The following is a 19,045-nucleotide window of genomic DNA, read 5'->3' on the forward strand; positions in this document are numbered from 1 at the left end:
TTCATCCTTGGAGCCCCTGAATGTGATGATGTCTGGGGTGGGGAGGGGATCCCTGCCCTGCAGAACACACCCAGCACCACACCACAGTCACCTCCACCAGCCAGGGCCCAGCTTCCTCACAGGACCCTGCCCTTGGCCTCCCTCCATCCTCACCTCCAGGGGAGACCAGACAAGGGTGATGAGGAGACTGGTGAATACAACAGCAGCAATGGAACCTGCATAGCTAGGAACACACATGGGCTTGTGCAAACAAACACACACACACACAGACACACACACACAGGCTCACACTTGTACCCAGTGGGATATTACAGCTCAGGCCCCCCAGGACAGGGAGAGTAGTGAGGAGCTTGGCCACAGCAGGACCCAGGAGGCTCCACAAATCCTGCAAGGCATTCACTGTCCCTGCAGGACCAGAGGCAACCATGCCCAGCTGAGGAGCTGGAGGGGCCTAATGGTGCTGACGTGAAGGTGTCCCCCAGACATAGATGTCCCTCATCTGGGAGCCCTGGAGATTGTGGGTGCTCCTGCCCCACATGCTTATTGACACCATCAGCCTCTGTGTGGTCAGCACCAGTGTCAGGGGCAGGTGGTGAAGTCACAGTGACTCAATACTTCACTCTTGCCGGTGTCCAGAACAGAGTTCTTGTTCCTTCTGCAGTCTGGTCCCTGCTGGCTCACGGTCCCAGGCAGGTGGCAGGCAGCTTGCCTCACCACTCACCCTAGTCCCTGGACTCTTTGACACCCAAAAGCAACAGCAGCAGCAAGGAAAGGCCAGAGGAGGGCAGGAGGCACAGCCTGGATCAGCAGTGCTGGAGTAAGCCTGTCTTGTGGCAGGAGTTTGTGCCACTTGGAGTCCCCAATTCTGGTCATTTGCAAGGGTGGGGAAAGTAGGGAGACCTCAGGTAGTTGTATACTAATTGTGAGGGCACCCATTGCACTCATATTAATCCAAAATGCAAATGCTCAAAAGTCAATACAAAGGCCGGCGCCGCGGCTCACTAGGCTAATCCTCCGCCTAGCGGCGCCAGCACACCGGGTTCTAGTCCCGGTTGGGACGCCGGATTCTGTCCTGGTTGCCCCTCTTCCAGGCCAGCTCTCTGCTGTGGCCAGGGAGTGCAGTGGAGGATGGCCCAGGTGCTTGGGCCCTGCACCCCATGGGAGACCAGGAAAAGCACCTGGCTCCTGGCTCCTGCCATCGGATCAGCGTGGTGCGCCGGACGCAGCGCGCTGGCCGCGGCGGCCATTGGAGGGTGAACCAACGGCAAAGGAAGACCTTTCTCTCTGTCTCTCTCTCTCACTGTCCACTCTGCCTGTCAAAAAAAAAGTCAATACAAAATATAATTGTAGAGGAGGAAAAGGAGGATGGAGGATGGAGGGTGGCATGGATCTGGGACCTTGTCCAGTGGGTGACAGAAGGCACCAGGACATCTGAGCCCATGACATACCTCCCACACATCTGTCCTTTTCTCTTGATCCCAGAAGAGACCACAGGCCCCCTGCTAGCGGATTCTTATTCCTCAGGGGGTTGGGAACCCTGACCCTGAGACCTGCTGATCTAGGAGGGTGCCATTGTGACTGTGCTCCATGATGTCATCATTGCCAAGCACTGCTCCTTCCATATTCTACAGCAGTTAGAGGCCACTCCTGTGTCAAGTGACCGGCTGAGCTGGAGTTTGTTTTCTAGGCAGCAAGCAAGTTCAGGACACGGGGATGGATTCAGGTCCTGGTGAGTGGGACTTGCTCTCTTATGTCATGATGATTTGGGGACAGGTTGTCCCAGCTGTGTGGGCCTGGCCTCTCCTGGTTACTGCAAAGGGCCATGCTGCCTGAGTCTCTCTCTCTCTTTCTCTCTCTCTCTCTAGCAAGTTTTCTAGCTACAAAACATGAAAAATTTGATTCTCTTTCTGAATACTAACAATGGAAATGTAGAACCTGAAATTAACTATGCCACTTTCAACTAATATGAGAAAATGAAATGCTTATGTATAGTATTAACAAAATATGTATAATATTGTACACTATAAATAACAAAATACTGATTTAAAAAAGGCAAAGAACTGGAAACCGTACTGTGCCCATGGATTACAGGATAAATGTAATAAAGGCACTGGTTTCCCCAAAATAGTAAATAACTCTAATACAATTCCATCACTATCCCAGCAAGATTTTGTAGGTCTAGGTGAACTTATTCTAAAATTCATATGGAGAGTTAAGACAGTCTTGGGAGAGTGGGAAGAACAAAGTGGGAAGATTCACTGCAGTCAATGTCAAGTCTCACTATGTAGATACAGTAATCAAGAATTTGTGACACTGGGGAAAGGACAGACATAGACAAATAGAACAGAGAACCCAAATAGGCCACACAAATATGCTCAATTGAATTTTTTTACTCAGTACCACAGGGAATTCAAAACAGAAAGGATAACTTATTGAAAAAGTGGAGTTCCCCTGCCTCTGTTACACATCAGAGTGCCTGTGTTTGATCCCTGGCTCTGCTCCTGACTCCAGCTTCCTGCTACTGCAGACCCTGGGAGGTAACGCCAAGGGCTCAAGTAATTGGGTTCCTGCCCCCCACATGGGAGAGCTGGAATGAGGCCCTGGCTCACTGCTCTAGCCTGGCTCTGCCCCATGTGTTGCAAGGATTTCAGGAGTCTATCCGTGGATGGAACATATCTCTGTCTCTCCCTCCTGTGCTGTCACTCTGCTTTTCAAATAAATATAAGGATCTTTAAAATATCTTTTAAAGGAAAAATACAGGACTCCAAGATGAATTTTCTCAACAGCTGACCAATGCATAATTTGTGAGTTTATTCAATATTCTATGCAATATTTAGATGCATTTGCATTTCTTATCAACCCAGATCAATTCACATGTCAGATGAATAGAAAAAAAAACAAATATATTTTATTCCATTGGACATTTGGGATATGATACACTAAGGGGTCATGTCATCCGAAGTTTATCTACAAATGGAACTGGGCATTTGGGTGTTATTGTTTCAGGTACTTCTGTTTTTTTCTTGGCTAAATGTGGCAGCCCTATCAGGCTAAACTTGGAAGTAGGGCCTTCTCTATACTAATTTCACCTATGGCAAGTGCCAGACTGTCTTTTTTCCTCTCTGTAAAGAGGGGGTGATGACTTTTATTTTGCAAGGCTGCAAGCTTCCCAAATCACACAGCTCCACTAGCTGTTGGTGGTGGTGAATGCTTAGCAATCAACATGCATGTCTGGGGATGATGGTTGGAGCACTGAATCTTTCTTTAAAAAATTATTTATTTAAAATGGAGAGAGAGGGAGAAAGAAGGAGATAGGGAGGGAGAGAGAAAGAGAGACAGAGAGATTGAGAGAGATCTTCCATTTGTTGGTTCACTCCTCAAATGGCTAAAACAGGGCTGTACTAGGTCTTGAGCCAGGAACTCCACTGGGGTTTCCCATGTGGGTGGTAGGGAGCCAAGCACTCAGGCCACACTCCACTGCTCTCCCAGACACAACAGCTGGATCAGACACGGAGCATCAGAACTTGAACCAGTGCTCTGACACGGGATGCTGGCATCACAGGTGGTGCTTTAACCTGCTGCTTCACAATAGAAGCCCCTAATTAAACACATCTTGCTTGTTACTGTATCCCTGGGTTAAAGCAAGTGCCTACTAGCAATGTTATGGGCAAAATTATTTTTCACTTAAATTTTGCATGTAGGCATTTATTTCAACAGCAGAGAGCCAGCAAGCTTTCATCTGATGGTTCACTCTCCAAATACCCACCATGACCAGGGCTTGGCCAGGCCAAAGCCAGGAGCCAACAACTCTGTTCAAGGATCCAATCACTTGAGCCATCACTGTTGGTTCCCAGGCTATGTATTGGCAGGAAGCTGGAGTCAAGAGCCAGTTGCAGGACTTTACTCCAGCACTCCATGGGACATGGACTTCTTAAACTCCAATTAAACACCTGCCCCACAGGTAAACCTAAATGGCCTGTGGAGTTGGCAGGGCCAGTGTGATCACACCCTGTGTGACATGACAAGTGATAGAAGTGGAGGAGGCAGCTCCAACATCCTGGCTTTGCCTTCACTTTAACCACCCAGCTGGTTTTTCTGGGATCAACTGGGTGCTCATTTCCTCCACTAACTGAGCTGGGATGTTTCCCAGATTCCTCCATGCTCATTTTAGAAGAGATGACGATGTAATCCTAGGTGTCATTGCCTGTATCTGCGGTAAATGCTGAATTTCTAGGAATGAACTTTTGCCAACACCTGCTCAGTGTCAGGGTTTAGGCTTTTTATTATGATTATCATTATTATTATAAGAAAGAGAGACATAGATATCTTCCAACTGCTGGCTCAATCTCCAATGCCTGTAAGAGCCAGGCCATGGCAGGCAACACCACGGAGCCTGGAACTCCATCTGGGTCTCCCACGTTGTTGAGCCATCATCTGCTCCTTTGTGGGTTGTGCACTAGCAGGAACCTAGGATTGGAGGCAGAGCCAGGATTTAAACCAAGGAATCTGATATGGGATGTGCATGTCCCAAGCAGTGACTTAACCTCTAAGCCAAATGCCCACCCCCAAGTGTGTATCTTACACCACTCTAATGAGAATCAGAGAAGGGAAGTGCAAAGGAAAAAGCCTGTGTTTAGAGTGAGATTGGCCCAGGTTCTCAATGTTGCTCCACTGGTAGCAGTATCTTACCGATGTCAATTCACTTCACCACTGAGCCTCCATATTCCCATTAAATTAAGTAGAAAACCTATTGGAGGCACCTTGTTCATAGAGTTTGTGTCTGCTTGTATGGTTTACATGTTTCAGGTGCCACACAGAACATTCTAGGTTCATTCATGGCCTGAATTGTGTAGGCAGGCTCTGAGATAGCCACTGTTGATCCCCACCTCCTGGTACAACTTGTTTTTTAAAAATATTTGTTATTTATATGAAAGGCAGAGTTTCTCTCTCTCTCTCTCACACACACACACACAAACACATTTTCCATTCACTGGTTCACTCCCCACATGGACACAATGGCTGAAGCTTGGCCAAGATGAAGCTAAGATCCCAGAATTCCATCTGTCTTTCCCACGTGGTAGAGGGCCAAGCTCTTTGGCCATCACCTGCTACCTTCCCAGGGTGTGCTTAAATAGGGAACTGCATAGAAAGTGGAGTAGCCAGGACTTGAACTGGCCCTCTGATATGGGATCCTTCTGTTGCAAACAGAACCTTAACCCTGAAGTGGGGTCTAATTTTATTCCAGGTCTTTGCCTTCTACCTAGAGAAGCATTTGAAGCACAGAAACATGTACAGTACACAAAATGATAACATTTATTTAAGGGATGATAAAGGAAACGTGAGCATGGGTGGGGAGTGGGCCGGGGAAAATGGAGGTAAGAGGAGAAGTGGAGAGACAGCACCTCAGCATCCGTCTCCCAAGAGGAGGACACACTTCTTCCAGTGTGGGCTGCTTTTGAGGTAGAAGTGTGGTGGAACTTCACATGGCACGTGCCCCACCCAGAAGGAAACACGCCCCAGTAAGGGGCAGTTTATTGGACAAGTAGGATAGAATTACATGGGGGCGAGCACCTGTGACTTGGGACTTCCAGCTCTGTGGCCCTAAGCTAGCTACCTGCCTTATCCCATCTCATCCCCCCGCAGAGATTTCCGACCCTTAATCTTAAGGGGGTGCTGAAGGATGATGATCCGTCTTCTGCTGGCCAGGGGCGTTATCCCTACCTATCCAGGGTTTGGAAACCTCTTCTTAGCTCATCTAATTGATCCATCTCATGAGCTGGGGAATTTTCATTGTCACGGCCAATCGCTGTTGCCCTTGCATGGTCATCATCATTTTGAGAAGCTGTCAAATTCTGAAACAGAAAAGTTAGTCAATCAGGATGAGCATAATTGGAAAAAAGATAAATTGCAAGTTGAATCCCCTTCAGGATAGGAGGAGTATATTCCACTGTTTCCCAAAACATGGGCACTTATAGGTTGTCTTTGCCCAGATTATAAAACCATCTAGCATAGCCATAAAGACTGGTAGCATCCTTTTCAGTGAATATACAACTGTTAGAGTAGATGCTGCAGATTCCATTAATCACTGCACACACTCCTGGTTTTGCCAGTATGCATTTTATGGCCAGCTAGTTGTCCATGACTAACTTAGAACACCCACGGACTCAAGCAATTGCTGTAAAATCTGGCCTGAAGTGTAGGCTCTAGTTTGGCCCACACAATAAACAGATTTTTAAATGGTTTTCTATGGCCTAGCAGGATCTCCTACTATCATACTACAAGAACTATGGAGTTTTCCTCACAACAGCAGCCTCCTGAGAGAATAAAAGATAGGCAAACCATGTGTGCCACTAAGTGTAGCAGGTTCAATATGATAAAAGCAAAGGTTTTACTCACCCTTTTGCCCCTTGAAGATGTATTCGAGATCTTGGATGCATTCACAAGAGTGAGCAGACTTGTTCTCTGTGTGCCCCTGTGAAGACTAAAGAGGTAGAACTGAGATCCTTGACAAATGTACCCAGCTTGGGATGCCCTGAATTTGACTTCAGTAGGAGTGCTGAGTAGCACCTGGTAGGATCCCTTTCATCTAGGCTGCAATTGATCAGAGGAAGAGTCTTTGCTCCAAGTGTCTCTTAAGACTTGGTCTCCTGGGGACAGGCTGTTCATGATTTTGGGACCTGGCACTGTGAGAATTTTATTACCACAGTCCATTAGCCTCTTGTATAGGAAAAAGATTAATAATAAACTCTTACCTGATCTGTATCCCTGAGTGAAAGAGGGTATCAGAGATGAAGAAGACCTTTTTATATAGCATTTTAGACAGGCAGTTTTAAAGCAGCCTTAGGTGCCACTTTGATCCTGAGGGCAATAGGTAAGAATTTAAGCCATCTTTCTGAGGTCTCTTGGCAAAGCTTCACCAGGACTTTCTTAAGAATATGATTAGCTTTTTGACTTTGATGACTAAGGTCTCCAAGGGGTATGGAGATAAGAAAATCCTAAAGCAGTCACCACATGCTGAGGTACTTTCTTTATGACAGTATGCAGCCTTTACCCTCCAAATACCCAAGGAACTCCTGGCATTAAACCTTCTCTTCCAAATAGTGAGAGTCATATATTGATAACCCCCCATTCAGCACATGGCCTTATGACTGAACGCCTTCCTCCACTGGCATCCTTCATGTAGCCTGGTTGAGAACATTCTATGACAGGGTTTGTGTAGTGAGGATACTTAGTGACCAAAAAGCTCAGGTAGCAAAGCTATTTCTAGAACCTGCCCTGCAGCAGTGACTTTTGCTGCCTTATCTGCTAGCACATTTCCCTGAATAGCATGGCTATCTGTCTTCTTGTGTCCCCTGCAGTGACTGACAACCACTTTCTAAAGACTCCAGTGCTCCTCAAGGAGAGCTAACATCTCTTCTCCTTATTTAATGGGAGAGCTCTTTGAAGTCGGGAGGGCTCTTCCTTTCCAAATTGCTCCATGTGCATGGAACTCAAGGAAAACAAACTGGAGTCTGGACATAATAACTCATTAGCTCTTCCCCATTGCAAGGTTCTAGTTAAAGCAGTAAGTTTGGCCTTTGCGATCAAGTGCTAGTTGGCAATGTTTGAGATTCTATCACCTGAGTAAGACCCACCATGGCATAACCTGCCTTTTAAACTCCATACTTTGTGCAACTACTGCTGTCAGTAAACCACTCGGTATCTCGATTTTCTGGAGTTTTTTAAACTGTACCCTTAGGAGTCAGTCCACAGGGATGAATGAGGAGTCATATACAGCTGAAGTTTCGGTAGAACCTGACAAGACAAAAGTGATATGGCTCTCCACAAACCCTGTTATGCTTATACATGTGATTCAGCTCCCTTGTATTAATTGTATTGGATACATTACAAAGGTTTTATACCCCAATTTGAGGTCCTCGGCTTTAAGCAACCTGCCTCCAGGGCTCCCTGTGGGTTGATCTATATGTAAGGGCATCTTCATTACCCAATGCCCCTATTAAAATATCTTAATGAACATGCCTTACATAATCTGGCCAGTTGAAGAGTGCTGCTGCTTTTGCAAAGGTGCCAACAACTCAGCAGCAAATGCACGTATAATTGGGGCATTTTCCCAGCATCCAACATGAGCTTATGGGATGTCATCTCTGCAAGAAATGATCTCTAGTGGGGCACTGCTCCTCACACCAGGAGGAAAAGCTCCTGGGTTGTAAAAATAACACAGCCTATGCCTATGCCTGAAGACCAGCTGCTAGAGGTTGTAAGCCCTGAAGCTTCTGTGTCCTGAACATTCTCTGGGGCTAGGACCAGCATATCTAGAGCTTGTGACCTCAGGTAGCATTGGAACCCATACCTGGGTGTGTATTCCAGGGCAGCAGAAACCAGCATAACGCTAAGATAAATGGTAGTGCTGCTGACTAGGTACATGGCTTGCACTAGCTTTGGGGTCCACCATGGTCAGGTGGGGTCCATTTCCTTCATCCACTGAAAAGCTGAAGTCACACTTGAGGCTTCCATGGTTGGGCAAAGTCCCTCCCTGGGCTCCTGTTGAGGAACTCCTGCCATGTTAGGAAGTACCACCTGCTGACAGGGGGTGTGGCACATATACACTGCACACCTGTTTTTAGGACCACTCCAGTCAGATGAAGAGAAGTTTGCTAGCAAAAGGCGAGTGCTTGGCCCACCTGCCCATCTTAATAAGGAAAACACCACGATTCAAAATCTCAAGACAGAACTTTTTAGCCAGGTGTATTGCATCCAGTAGAAACTAAATTCCAAGTTCCAGGTTTTTCAGCAGCAAGAATGAATTTAAAAAACACACTACAAACTAGAAACAAAGATTTTGGGCACAAGGCCACAAACTGTCCAACTCTCTTCCCATTCCTCTGTCCAGATCTTCCTTACAAAGACATCTCATTGTCGCCTTTCCTCCCCTATAGCTGAAACTTAGGAACAAGGTCCCCACAACTGCATCTTAACAGATCTGCCTGAGATCAAGAGCAGGGAGACTGGAGGAGACACTTTTGAATTTTCACAAGGAGGTAAAAGCTTAGCACATCTGAGACAGAAACAAATTGAATTCCACTTACCACTGTTGCTTTTTTGGTTCACTGTTGGGCTTTCTCAGACACCTGGCTGGCTCACCCATAAGAAGTGAAGTAAGTGGGGTGGCTGAATGTGTATTCCAGGTCTGTGCCTTCTGCTTAGGGAGACATTCCAAGTACAGGCATATATACACTGTCCAGAATGATGAAGTTTATTAAAAAGGTGAAAGAACACACATGCATGGGCATAGGTGGGGAGTGGCCAGCAGCATAAACAGCTGGGGGAGGGGAATAGGAGAGGCAGCACCTACTTCTGTCCTGGTCTCCAGCTGAAGAGCTTGCTTTTCCTGGACTCTAGACTAAGTTAAGGTCCCCATTCCATCTTTCTGCTCATGTGCACCTTGGCAGGCAGCAGGTGATGGCTCAAATACTTGAGTTCTTTCCACTCCCGTAGGAGACCAGGGTGGAGCTCCAAGTTCTGGGCTTCAGCCTGGCCCAGCCATGGCTGTTGTGAGCATTTGGGGAGTGAAGCAGAAGATGGAGATACCTCCCTCTCTCTCTCACGCTCTCTGTCTTTCACTCTCTGCTTCTGCCTCTGTAAATTTGCCTTTCAAATTAATAACTATCTTTTTAAATTAAAAATAAATATAAAGCTATTTCCTTATAACCAAAAAAATTTATTGATTTGAAAGGCAAAGTCTGTGGCAGGGAGTGGGAGGAGAGAGACAGAGAGAGACTCCTCCATCTACTGCTTCACCTCCCAAATGACCAGAACAGACAAGCTGGGCCAGGCCAGAGGCAGGAACTTCTTCTGGGTTTCCCATGTAGGTGGCAGAGGCCCAAGTACTTGAGCCAACCTTCATTTCTTTCCCAGAAGCATTAGTGGGGAGCTGGATTGGAAGTAGAGCAGCTGGAACATGAACTGACTCCAATATGGAGTGTGGGTGCTCCAAGTGGTGGCTTAACCTGCTACACCACAAAATAGAACTGCCACCCAAATTTTTAAACATTGAATTGTCAAGTAGCCCATCTAGGTATATATACATCTAGGTGTATATATATCTAGGTATATGACTCCAAGAATTGGAAACAGGGGTGGGTGTTGTGGTGCAGCCAATGAAACTGCCACTTGGGAGGTCCACATCCCATACTGGAGTGTCTGGTTCCAGTCTTGGTTAATTTGCTTTCAATTCAGCTTCCTGCTAATACTCATGGGAAGGCAACAGATTATGGCTCCAGTTCTTGGGCCTCTGTCAACTGTGTGGGAGACCTAGATGGAGTGCAGGGCTCCTGGCTTTATCCTGGCCTGCCTTCACTGTAGTGGCCATCTGGGGAGTGAGGCAGAGCTCTCTTTCAGTCACTGTGTCTTTCAAATACATAAGTACATACATAATAGAAGAATTGAAGACAGGGTCTCAAGGAGTAATTTGTACCCATGTTCACAGTAGCATTATTCACATTACCCCTATATGCAAACAACCCATGGGCCATCAAAAGAAAATGAGTGTGGGAAAACAATGTGGTCCAACTGAACCACGGAGTATTATTCAGCCTTCCAAAGGAAGGATATTCTGACACTTGCTACTGCAGGCATGAATCCTGAGGACTGGATAATACAAGCCAGCCACAGAAAGACAAACACCAAGGGCAGGCAGTTAAGATGCCTGCGTACCATGTCAGAGTTACTGGGTTTCACTCTCAGCTCTGGCTCCTGACTCCAACTTTCTGCTGTTGCAGACAGGGAGGAAGCAGCTGATGGCTCATGTGATTGGGTTCATTTCATGCACATGAGAGGCCTGAATTGAGTTCCCAGCTCCTGGCTTCAGCCCAGTCCAGTACTTGCCATTACAGGCCTGCAAGGAGTGAACCAGCTGACAGGAGCTCTGCCTGTCTCTCTGCCTCTCAAAGAGCAAATACTGCATAATACTTGAGACAGAGTTGTCCCATTCATTAAGACAGGAGTACACCTGGGGGTGCCGGGCTGGGGATGGGGGTGGGGAGTGTTTCATGTGGAGGAGAGGAGTGGTGGTGATGTGCACACAACCCTGTGAATGCTCTTCATGCCACTACTGTATACTTAAAAAGGGTTAAAATAGTAACATTTGTGTTTTGTATTATTAGCATAATTTAAAAGGTAAAAGAATCCCCCACTCCAATATCTATCAATGCAGACCAAAGTTACTCAATTTGACTATAGCTGCCAATACTAGGCTGGACTTGATAGTGACCCCAGACATCACATACCGAAGTGGGCCACTGGGGCCAGCAGCTGCCAGTCATCCCCCAAGCAGCCAGTGGCCCCTGCACACATCCCAAAACAGCATGGGAGACTATTTGAGTATAACCTGAGAGTCCAGTACATTCATGCTAGAAGGAAGGCTTATCTGCCACACGTACCTGGGTTTCCCTGAGCAAGCACATGGCTGGATTTGTCATCCCAGAAACTCCAGACCTCACTGTGTCACAAGGACTTTTCAGAGCCTCCTCCCCAACTTTTTAGTGGTAACCAGGGCTCAGAATATGAGGTACTTGCACAGTACCACACACCTCATAGACAGGAAGGCAAGGTTTGTACAGCTCTTGGAAGTCCCAGGGCCTGGTCTCTTTGTTCCTTTTTTCTACTTTTTATAGAATCAAGGAGATGTTTATGCATACAGTTCTGTGAGTTCTGCTGAATGCACACAGTGTGGCTCTGTCCTCAGAATCCAGATAGAGAAAGCCCCTGAGGCTGGCACTGTGCCCCAGTATGTTATGCCTCTTCTAAAGGAGCTTCTATAGTAAGTCCTTATAAATGGATACATTCACTACAGCGTTTCAATGTCAGGTGTCTGTTTTTCTGGTGCCTAGCAAATGGTCATGGATGCCAACCAATAAAAATGTTATTCTGCTGACTACTTGAACCATGTGACAACCGAGAAATGTCACTGACCTGACACTGAAGTGAGGTTATGCTCACCTGATCAGCTGCTTGCACATGAGACACAGGACCTGGTGGTGTGGTCTGGTCTGACGCCTGATCCTAGTTCCTCCTATGAGACCCATTGCCTTCACTCCCTGCCTCTTATTTATTACTGCCTCCCCACAATCCCTCCTCCCAGGCAGGGATCATAATTTCCTCTTGAGCATTTCCAGTGAATGAAGCTATGAGGCCACGTTTCTCCTCTGAATTCAGAGGTCTTCCTCTGGGTCTGGCAGGATACAACACACCCGCAGAAGGCAGTTCACCATCCTCCTGCAGACCCCCCGGCGGCCCTTGCTCTTGGCAGCTTTAGCAGGTGAGGTCCCTGCCTCCTCGTCCTGTTGGTTTTCTGGGAGGCTCTCATTCTCTGTCACTCCCTGGGAACAGCTCCTGTCTGCTAAGTGGTCCTCACTGCTGCTGGAGCTGAGAGTGGATATGGAGAACACGGGGCTGTTGTACCTGAGGCCTGGCCAGGGAATGTAGGTCTCCCTCCTTATCCCAGGTTGGGGGCCATCTGTCCTCTCAGCCTCACTGCTGGTGATGCTGATAGTGGCTATGGAGGACAAGGAGCTGTTGTGGCTGAGAACTGGCCCAAGAATGTAGGTCCTCCTCCTTATGACAGGGTGGGGACCATCTGACCTGCCGGCCTCACTGCTGCTGGTGTTGAGAGTGGACGCAGAGGACACGGAGCTGTTGTACCTGAGGACTGGGTGAGGAGTGTGGATCATCATCATGCCAGGTGGGGAACCGTCCATCCTGCGGGCTCCATGGCAGGCATTTAGCCCTGATGACAGGTCACCTTCGGGCAGCACTGGGGACGTGGCGCTGGCTTGGAGACCGGGTGTCAGGGAGGCTGCTTTACGACTCAGCTGAAAGCCCAGCTCCACCAGGTAGCTTTGGGCCTCAGCATCCGGGGGAAATGCTAGAAGCTCCACTTCAGTGAGCTCAGGTCTTGCTGCTCCACTGAAGCCCTCCTGGGATTTCCCCCAGCTCAGAGCAGGGGACAAGCAGCCATCCTCCTCCTCACGGCCCAGCTGGAAGAGGAGGCCTGAGAGGTATTTCGGACCTTCAGTAACATGCGAAGGACCTGGGAGCCCCATGTAAATTTCGCTTCCTCCTCCTCTGAGGTGAGCCTGTAGCTGGGCTTTTCCCCACAGGGGGCCGTCCTGTTCTCGGAGGCCCTCCTGAGAGCTCAGGCTCTCCACACTTTCACTGAGGTCCTCGTCCTCGGTTGAACTCTGAGTCTGTTTGGCTGTGTCTTCACTCAGTTTGGGCCCTTTCTGCTCCATGCTGAGCCACTTGTGGCCCATAGCATCTGCCACTGTGGGCCTCTCAGCAGGGTCATAGGTCATCAGCCAGTCCAGCAGCTGCTCCAGTTCCCCGCTTATAGAGGAGGGGATTAGGTAAGAGCCAGCCAGGATAGCTGCCTTCAAGTATGCAAAGCTGTCCCCTTCAAAGGGCAGCCACCCTTTCACCATGGTGTATAGGAGCACGCCCAGGCTCCACACGTCGGCCTTGTAGCCATCGAATTCCTTCCCTAAGAATTCTTCCGGGGCACAGTATTCGAGGCTGCCACACAATGAATTGAGTTGTTGGCCTTCAGCCAATTTTTGGCTTAAGCCAAAGTCAATTAGTTTAATACACATGTTTCTGTCCACAAGGAGATTTTCTAATTTTATATCTCTGTGGACAACGTGCTGCTTATGGCAGTACTCCACTGCTTCCAGGGTCTGACTGAAATAGTAGCACGCTTCTCCTTCCTCAAGGTGGCCGCACACTGCCACTAACTTTCCAAGGTCCCCCACGCTAATATATTCCATGAACAGGTAGGCTCTCTCTGCCGTGTAGTCTACCTGCATTAGCTGTACAATGTGAGGGTGATGCAGAGAACTCATAATCTCTGCTTCTACCCTTGCTTGTGGGAACTCGGAGGAATCCCCGTGCCCTCTGGCAATGATCTTCACAGCCAACGTGGTCCCACTCTCCACATGGCGGGCCAGCTTCACCTTGCCGAAGCTGCCCTTGCCAAGGGTTCTGAGGACTTCATATCCCCGGAACACCTCCTCCTCTGTGTGGGAGGATCTGTCACCACTCATTGTGGGGATATCTTGGTATCTAGTGTACTGGGAGTAACACTAGCTAGTCTCCTACAGCACCTACGGTGACCTGGCAACCCAATGAGAAAGAAACAAATGAATAAGTCAATATGTTAATACTACTAACAGGTAACACTACATTTACTATACTACAGACTAATTCTATTCAATGTACTCATCTTACTATTATAACATGAAAAAGAGAAAAAGAAAAGATATTTAAATTAAATACACAGAGATAAAAAAATTGAGTTAGGGGAAGAAAACTAAAAATAAAAATAAAAAAATAAAGCTCTTAAAGAACAAATAGACAAAAAAACTGCATATGAACTTCACTGTACTAATCAATAAGACCAATTCTAATTCACTATGTGATATTATGAGCACAACAAGAGAAATCAAAAAAGAAATGAGATTTTTAAATAAAATACACACAGATGAAAAGCAAAAATTTGTGGGGAAGATAAGAGGGAAAACAAAACAAAACAAAACAAAAAAGAACAAAATAAACAGCACTAAAAAGAACAGACAGAACTGAAGAGCCAAAGTGACTCTATTTTGAAACAATCAAAAGCAGCCTCCGTTTCCCATAGCAGACCCGAGTCCTTGTAAAAGCAGGCATTCAGGCATTCTGGAGATATCCAGGTTTACCAAGGACAGCTAGCTCAGCAGACCAAGGCCAGCTCAGTAGAGATTACCAACTGAGGTAACTTCCTGAACCCAAGCCAGAGACACACACCCCCCACCCTGCCCAATCACAAAAGGACCCACACCTTAAGCCCTTGATGATGTATCTCCCCTTTAAAAGCGTCCCCAAACAAAGACCTGGGCCTTTCCTCCTTCCTCTGCTGCGCCGGTTGGTTGGATGAGGTCCCTGTCGCGGCTTGTACCTTTTTAATAGAAATCTTGCTTTTGGATTTCAGTGTGATGAGGTTGTTGATAGTTTATTGGGGGATCTACTTATCTGGGCATAACAAAAACAACAGTATATGAAGTACACTAATTATTAAGATTAATTCTATTCACTATGCTGATATTTTGAACAAACACTATAATGAATTACATTATACTAATCAGTGATTCAAACAAAATAATCAAAAGTGACAAAACAGAAACATAGAGAACTGTAACAGAAAGAAAACACCAACTCTTATAGCTAAACTTACAATACTAAACCTCCTATGTAAAGAAAGTGATTACAGATGAGAAAAAGAAGGTGAGATACACAAGAATTAAAGAATTAGAAAATGAAAATGGTAAATAAAGAGAAGAAATGACAAGAAAAATCAAAAGAGAAATGAGGAGATATTTAAATAAAATAAAAATGCACAGATAAGAAGTAAAAGATTGTGGGGAAGGGAGAGGACAAAATGGACAGAACAATAAAACAGCAAAAACAACAAAATATGGAAAAACTTATAGCTTTGTCCAAGTCTCGCTGGCCAGCATCCAACTGCTTCCTGGAAAAAACGGACAAAGTCCTCTGCCCAGCCAGGGATTCAAACAGGCAGTTGGAATGACATCACAATGCACCTTCCAACGTCAGAGCAAGAAATGGACCAATCACAGTTGGTCATACTCCATGGCAGTTTCCAGAAGTATCTGTCCATTTGATTAAAGAGAAAGTACCCCCAAAAGATCTTTGCTTAGGTTAGTGATAGAAATTGATATTTATTTTTTGCAAAATTAGCACATGTAGAATGTTCCAATTGCCTCCTAAAGTCTACACCCCAAATAGCCTTTCCTTTCAATTTAACATCTGAGTGATAGGTTTCAACATGATGGGACCACTTTCCTGGCATCATGACACTACCACAAAATGTTCTGTTGCCCGTGACAGCTCAGGTGCATTGTTCATATCTGTAGAGCTGAGAGGGAGGTATCTTCCATCATTTCCCCTATGTTCATGAGCAAATTGCTCATCGGAATCCCTGGAGGACCACAAGGCAGAGGGCTGATGTGGTGCAGTGCAGAAGGCAAAAAAAAAAAAAAAAAAAAAAAAAAAGCACAAACTGAGGAATCTGTAGCCCGCAAAGCTATGCTTCAAATTGTAGGGAGAAAAGCAAGACATTCCTAGAGATTTCAGTGCTTTTTAGCTATTGTAACAAGACCTTGTCTTGGGTATTTGAAAATTTTCACACTGTTTTCAAGGCTGGGGAGAGTAAAATTGAGGACCAGCAGACTCAGTAACCTGAAAGGACTCACTTTCTGCTTCTATGTTGGTGCCCTCATCAAAAAATTGATAATGAAAGGGAAGGCTGGAGGCCTGCTATTTACCATATGTCTAAGAGTTGAAAGGGAGCATTGTACCCCTTTAAATATACCAGTATGACTGAGTTCAACATCCAAACATTAGGAAAAAGATGGCTCCTTTCTGAAGTGTCCTCACAAGGTGGAAGAAGTGAATGGACCCCTCCAAAGTCCTTGCAGAATGTCCCTCATCCTGGGTCTCGTGTTGAGGTGCACTGGGTTAAGCTGCACTCTGCGATGCCAGCATCCCTCTACATGCACTGCATTAAGCTGCACTCTGCTGCCGGCATCTCTCTATGTGTGCTTTAAGGATTCAATAAGTTGTGGGGCTAGAGAATGATACAATGAAGTTTGTGGTTTAGGAAAGTTCCTCTTGGGATGTTAATGCAGAACCTATAGGTAAAACCTCTTCAAGACTGGGGCCACTAAGAGGCCCTGAGTGATAGAGTGGAGACTAGGTCACAGACCCAACTGACTGAACAGAGGGAATGAGAGAGCTGGAAGCCCCCAAGATGACTCTTCTAAAATGACTGAAAAACACAGAAGTGCACCTTAGAGAACTTTGTTTTTGAGAATGAATACTTATGAATATCCATAATGAAGAAGTAACTCAAGGATCTAAATAACAAAAAGTTATCTGATCATAAAATGGGCAAATAACCTGTACCGATATTCTCAAAATAGGATTTACAGCAACCTACAAGTATATGGGAAAATGTACAATGTCACTAGTCATCAGGGAACTGCAAATCAAAATCACCATCTTATTCCAGTTAGAACAGTTTGATCAAAAGATAAAAGTAATAAATGCTGGTAAGGGTGTAGGGAAAGGGGATCTCTTTGTAGGAATGGAAATGACTGTCGTTGTTTTGGAAAACAATGTGGCCAATCCTGAGAAACCTAGAAACAGAACTGCTATATGCCTCAGCTATCCTACTACAGGGCATGTATCTATGAGTTGAAAGTATGTTGAAGAGATGTGTGCACTCATGTGTAGCATTGTACTATTCACAGTAACCATGATGTAGAATCAGGTGCCCATCAACTGGAGAATGGATAATGAAAATGTGGTATACACATGCAAAGGAATGCTAACAAAGTGAGAGGCCAAGGCAACTTTGGCTTGCTGACAAGGACATAACAGAAGGTCTGTCTCAGCAAGGCATGAGAACAACAGCTGTGGTCCTCTTGGTGGTTTTAGGTTTGTTGGGATCTACACTATGCATAAGAAAGCCAGACCTTCCTGGTGGTCCCATTAATGATTGTTATATTTCTAATTTTAGGGAAGAACTCTTAGTCTCATGATCCCCAAAATGTCCATTGCTTTGTAGAATTTTAATCAAGCAGAATGTTAGTGTAGGAGGAGGGGTTAATGCTTTATGCAAGGTTGATCTGTTTGTGGAAAAGAATTACAAGGTAACAGGCTCCTTGGTATATTCTTCCCACTAGAAAAAAATGTTATTAAAACTTTAAGTTAATATATGCAACAAATACAACAATGGTTAGGATGCCAAAACTGTGGAATAGATCTAAGGGAACCTTTAGATAAGTACAAGAAAGAAATTAAAGAGTTACCGAAAGAACTGCAAAAGAGGGGATATATTGAAAAAAGGGCCTGCTCTGAACATTGGGGCTTCTAGTAAAGATTTGATTAGGAAGGTAATATTCTAGCTTGTGTAGCCAATGTCTGCATAGCTAGATAGCACTCCAGGCCTTGGTTTGTGTGGGCAGCCTGTTATCTCGCACCTGTCTGTGATAGTAATCCATGCTCTGAACATGCCTTTGAAAATTGTCGTCTCACACCTGTGATTGTAACCCATGCTCTGAGTATGTCCTTGAAAACCAAAGAGATTGTGACTAGATAAAAGTGAACAACAAACTTGGTATAGTAAGAAGAAAGAATCATTATGGGACTTATATGAAGAAACAACCTGGTACTCCAGAGACAGAGCCATGCCATCAGCCTTGCTGTGAGTGTGTCTCTCATTTCTTCCTGTGCCAACACCTCCCACATTTTCAGGAACCCCTGGACTTGATGGAGCTGGACTCCACCATTTACTTCAATTTTTATTGGTTGGAAAATTTAGACGTATGATTCATGTGCACTCATACTCCTTGCAGACTGCTGCTCTCTTTTCATACATAATCATTCTAAAATTCATCCATGGCATGTTTTTGCCTTTTCCACCTCTCTTTCCTCTCCCTCTATTAAATAAAGTAAATAAATACATCTTTTAACATGGTAGGGATTTGATGAAGCAATTACGATGCTACTTGGGACACTTGCATCCAATGTCAGAGTGCCTGGGGTTGAGTCCAAATTCTGCTTCTGAGTTCAAGTTCCTGTTAATGTGCATCCTGGGAGAGAACAGGTGATGGTAAAGGTACTTACGTCCCTGCCAACTACATGGGAGATGTGGATTTAGTTCCAAGCTCCTGGAATTAGCCTGGTCAAGTTCCTGGCTGTGGCAGGCAATCGGGTGGTGAGCCAGTGTTTGGGATTTCTCTGTCTCCCAAATGAATAAATACATATATTGACATATTTTTTAAAGATTTATTTATTTATTTGAAAGTCAGAGTTACACACAGAGAGGAGAGGCAAAGGGAGCAAGAGAGAGAGAGAGGGAGAGAGAGAACCATGGTACAGCATGTGAAGTGTGTATTTTGAAGGGAGGTTTTATTCACTATTTTCAAATAAT

At 45.7% G+C, this 19,045-nt stretch overlaps 1 protein-coding gene and 1 long non-coding RNA gene across 3 annotated transcripts; one reads left to right on the forward strand and one right to left on the reverse strand.

The window, feature by feature from the left end:
• Positions 1-483: 483 nt before the first annotated feature.
• LOC127489019 (uncharacterized) lies at positions 484-14,506 on the forward strand. 2 transcript variants are annotated; one of them, XR_011384682.1, is made up of 3 exons: positions 484-817; positions 1,688-1,729; positions 8,937-14,506. It is a non-coding gene; the product is annotated as an uncharacterized lncRNA (long non-coding RNA). The 2 variants fall into 2 exon arrangements; XR_011384681.1 differs by having other exon boundaries at positions 484-1,729.
• Positions 12,210-17,812, reverse strand: LOC100348209 (serine/threonine-protein kinase MARK1-like). The gene is made up of 2 exons (XM_051840413.2): positions 14,870-17,812; positions 12,210-14,166 (listed from the first exon to the last, which is right to left on the reverse strand). Exon 2 carries the CDS (start codon positions 14,094-14,096, stop codon positions 12,210-12,212), a length of 1,887 nt encoding a protein of 628 aa, XP_051696373.1. The 5' UTR covers positions 14,097-14,166; positions 14,870-17,812.
• Between the last annotated feature and the right edge of the window lie 1,233 nt (positions 17,813-19,045).

Source organism: Oryctolagus cuniculus, chromosome 19 (assembly GCF_964237555.1).
Source record: "Oryctolagus cuniculus chromosome 19, mOryCun1.1, whole genome shotgun sequence".
Lineage (NCBI taxonomy): Eukaryota > Metazoa > Chordata > Mammalia > Lagomorpha > Leporidae > Oryctolagus > Oryctolagus cuniculus.

Bases quoted from the DNA above. Each gene is read 5' to 3' on its own strand.
- LOC100348209 (XM_051840413.2), bottom strand. From the start codon at position 14,096: ATGAGTGGTGACAGATCCTCCCACACAGAGGAGGAGGTGTTCCGGGGA.